At 47.9% G+C, this 4,386-nt stretch overlaps 1 protein-coding gene across 1 annotated transcript; it reads right to left on the reverse strand.

Annotated features, from left to right (window-relative positions):
• Positions 1-2,078: 2,078 nt before the first annotated feature.
• Positions 2,079-3,432, reverse strand: LOC134221707 (uncharacterized). Its single transcript, XM_062700894.1, has 4 exons — positions 3,223-3,432; positions 3,005-3,169; positions 2,350-2,943; positions 2,079-2,294 (listed from the first exon to the last, which is right to left on the reverse strand). Exons 1-4 carry the CDS (start codon positions 3,430-3,432, stop codon positions 2,079-2,081), a joined length of 1,185 nt encoding a protein of 394 aa, XP_062556878.1.
• Positions 3,433-4,386: the final 954 nt, after the last annotated feature.

Here is a 4,386-nt window from a genome sequence, read left to right on the forward strand (position 1 = left end):
TCAACAGATCCAGTCAATTTATTTGCTTCGCGGATGACATGGACATTGTCGGCCGAACATTTGCAAAGGTGGCAGAACTGTACACCCGCCTGAAACGTGAAGCAACAAAAGTTGGACTGGTGGTGAATGCGTCAAAGACAAAGTACATGCTTGTGGGCGGAACCGAGCGCGACAGGGCCCGCCTGGGAAGCAGTGTTACGATAGACAGGGATACCTTCGAGGTGGTCGAGGAATTCGTCTACCTCGGATCCTTGCTAACGGCTGACAACAACGTTAGTCGTGAAATACGAAGGCGCATCATCTGTGGAAGTCGGGCCTACCACGGGCTCCAGAAGAAACTGCGGTCGAAAAAGATTCGCCACCGCACCAAATGTGTCATGTACAAGACGCTTATAAGACCGGTTGCCCTCTACGGACATGAAACATGGACAATGCTCGAGGAGGACTTGCAAGCACTCAGAGTATTCGAGAGACGGGTGCTTAGGACCATCTTTGGCGGTGTACAAGAAGACGGTGTGTGGCGGCGAAGAATGAACCATGAGCTCGCCCAACTCTACGGCGAACCCAGTATCCAGAAGGTAGCTAAAGCCGGAAGGGTACGGTGGGCAGGACATGTTGCAAGAATGCCGGACAGCAACCCTGCAAAGATGGTGTTCGCTTCCGATCCGGCAGGTACGAGACGGCGTGGAGCGCAGCGAGCGAGATGGGCAGACCAGGTGCAGAACGACTTGGCGAGCGTGGGGCGTATCCGAGGATGGAGAGATGCGGCCTCGAACCGTGTATTGTGGCGTCAAATTGTTGATTCAGTGTTATCTGTTTAGATGTTAACTAAATAAATAATAATAATAGGTCATCTGCAGTACATTCGACAGCCTCTCGATCCATCAACGCCACAGAGTTATACCGTTCGACATCAGCGTTCCGATGGAATAACCGGATCCCTCGAGGGACATGCTGTCGACACCACTCCTCCGTACGGAACCTGCTTTCAATAAGCTCGATTTCCTCAGACGACATCCGCTCACCGTTGCCAATTTTTGTGAGAATGCTGGAGAACTGCTCGTTGGTTTGTCGCATAACTTGAACCAATGGGTAGAAGTCAAGAGATTGCCATAAAACGGCGCCATGCATAGAGTTTATGCTCGGTTTAAACACCGCCCGATGCATTGACCGGTGGCAATTGACGAAGATCGCCGCAAAATACGATCGGCATTCCACCGAATGGATCGTCGTAGTTCCCCGTGATTTCTTGAAGCCGGACATGTACTGTGTTGAGGACATCAGCACCCAGCATGCTTGTTTCGTCGATAATGATGAGCTTCACGTTGGCGAAGGCGTTCCGGTACAGTTGTAATGCCTCGAAACTCAGCTTTGAGCTTTGCCTACGCGACATGCAAATCCGGAATGCGGAATGCACTGTTGTTCCACCTATTGCAACCGCTGCTTTTCCAGTGGATGCGCATGCTACATAAGCGTTGTGCTGCTTATTATGAGCTTGGCTGTACCGGTTCACTGTCTCCATTAGAATGCGCAAAGTGAATGTTTTGCCACAGCCCGCCGGGCCAGTGAAGAATATTTGCACTGGTTTGCAGTTTTCTTCAGAAGAATGCAAGCTGTGGATTACTTGCACAATCAAATCCCGCTGCTCTGCATTCGTGGCACGCACCATTTCACAATATTCTTGCTTTGACAAGACATTTGATCGCTGTTTGACGACAGCTGCCAAGGGTCCTGTTGGCAAGTTGTGAATATCGTCATCATTCGGCTCCACGACGATCGTGCGGACGAACTCATCGCGCTTCTGGTCGGCAATCACCTGCTGCTCATCGTCTTCGCTGCATATGCGGATGTATTCCTCCACAACCTGGTCCAAGTTCATTTCGCAGTCATACTCCTTGTGCTTTGCCAAAATGGCGGCCTCGTTGTCTTCATACAACTTCAGGAACTTGTTCCGATCAAGTACATCGCAGACTTCATTCCTGAACGGTAGGAAGAGGAGAACCATCTCACGCTTATAGTCGACCATTTCCGCCATACTGTATGAGCACCAACGCAATACACGGGGAACTAAACGGAGTCTATATGAATGCTTCGTGGATCTTTTCTTCCGAATAATATGCTGCGAAATCCGCCAAGCAGATATCATCCATTCCTCGGCGCAGTTCATACCGTTGGATGATGTTTAGCGTCCACACATCGGTGGAATTGTCGTCGAGATCCTCTTCGTCCATCTGTTTGTTCCGCTTCTTGGATTTTATTCGCTCTTGTGGCCACATTGTCGCAATAAACTCAACCTAAAACGAAATTGAATTCTAAATTGTGAAAACTATATCATTTGATGAATGGTACCTTGCGGCTGGCTTCTGACATCGGTTGCCGAAGCAAATACCAAGCAGCCTCCTGGGCAGACATTTCCACGGAATTTAACATTTTTATGCTGACCTTCTTCAACAATCCATTGTAGTCCTGGTCTGGATGCTCTTCCTGGAGCTTTATGAGGTCACGATGTAAACTACTTATGCCTCTGTTGGTCTTGTTTACGTATTCCACAACATAAGCAGCACATGAAAACTCCTCCAGCACAAACTGCAAATCCATATTGGATTTGAGCTTCTCAGCGATCCAAGGATTGAATGGATTGGTCCAAAGCTGCGTCATGGAACGTTTCAGCAGAACTGTTGGTCGGCGAATGGAAGAGCGAATCACGTCCAAGTAGTAATCGTACGTGCAACTGCTATCAACGAGAAACGCGTCAAGGCTATCGTAGACCTTCGTTTCAAGAGCTTCCCGCATTTTCGCTGCCTTTCTGTTTAGCTGTTGAAGTCGGCTATCCCCGGCTGTAATAGGGATCAGAATTCTGGTTTGATCCATTGGCCAGTAGGGAATATTAAACCGGCAACGTTTATCGTTTCGCTTGAAACACGTAAACGTGTGTTTATGAACCTAAAAGGGTTTGACATTGTGAGTGATTACTTGCTAGAAACTATGCGAAATTTAAACCCACCTGATTGCCATAGGTCTCAGGCAGATCTTCCGATCTGATGGAGCACAGAAAATCGATCAACTCAACAGTAGCGGGCATTCTTTCGGAAACATCCTCACGGGGATCGTTCGCCAGCCAGAGCAGAATATGTGCAGGCGGGCTGCCACGATGCTGGAACTCGATCCTCTTAAAACAATCAACAACCTGGTCGATGACAGAAGGCGCAGAAAGATGTTTACCAACTTGTGAAAATATGCACAGCACGTGACAGGATCTTCGCTGACAAGTGTAGCACGCTGGAGTGCAGACAACTGTTGCACAATATCGTCCATTTCCGCAGTGTTAGAGCCACCAGAAAGCTTCCGCAGAATGCTTAGTAGGTGAGGCCATCTAATTTCATTTGCACTCATCGTCAAAAACATCGTGGGTTTCCCCAGCTGCCGGATCATGGCGAAAACATCCCGTTTTCTTTGCTGCCAATATTGAACGGAGTTCGGAATAGATTTCAGAAAGAGAGGTTACGCTCAATACAGCTTTACAACAATTCCCGATCTTGCAACTGCGCCCTTGTTATGTTGGCCGTGCCCATGCATTTGACGGTATTGTTCAATCCTTCCGATACCCGCAGCCGCATGATTTTCATGGCCATATACAAAATATGCTCCGGTCTCACGCCCTGCCGATCCTGACGTCGCACCTCGCTAGTAGCCATCATGAACGCTGTCACATGGACTTCACGGTTGAAGCATCTCGGATGACCAAGATAAATATCGGGGAAAGACAGCTCCTCAGCAAACTCATCGTAGATAATGGAAAGCGGTTTCTGATTTTGTGCCGGTGCAAGTTCCAGACACTTGTCTTCATTCCACATGAGCGTATGTTGTTGTCCAATCATCATTTCTACCTCGTTCATCTCGTCGACGACTTCAAGGTCTACTGCCCTACGTTCCTCCGAAATATCCGTCTGCTCTGTTTGTCCGATCGCAGCCAAGTTTTCTTCATTGAAAACAATTCCATTCCGCCTGTAGAGCGGTGTAGTAACCAGATAGTTCAGCCATGCTTTAACGGTACCTTTCTTCACGTAGCCGGACAAGTAACTTGATTTGTGTATGAAGTGTTTCTTGATGCACACGTTGATAGCATAGTCGTCATCCAGGTGGCGGGGAAGTTCGCCTACCATCTGGGCAACGTCGACTGGAATGTTGATAATTTGGCCGATTATTGCCAAACTACCTGTTGCATGTTAATGAAAATAGGTTAGGAAAATCATATATTTATTTGATGTAATACATTTTTAAGTTAAAATAACTTTTCCACAAACCTGCAGTATGCCGCAAACGACGAAACTGCATGAAATTGATCCTGGGAGACACCAGTCTTGTGGTGAGAGGGTCTAGCGGAGG

The sequence above is a fragment of the Armigeres subalbatus genome, chromosome 3, assembly GCF_024139115.2.
Source record: "Armigeres subalbatus isolate Guangzhou_Male chromosome 3, GZ_Asu_2, whole genome shotgun sequence".
In the NCBI taxonomy this organism is placed as follows: Eukaryota; Metazoa; Arthropoda; class Insecta; order Diptera; family Culicidae; genus Armigeres; species Armigeres subalbatus.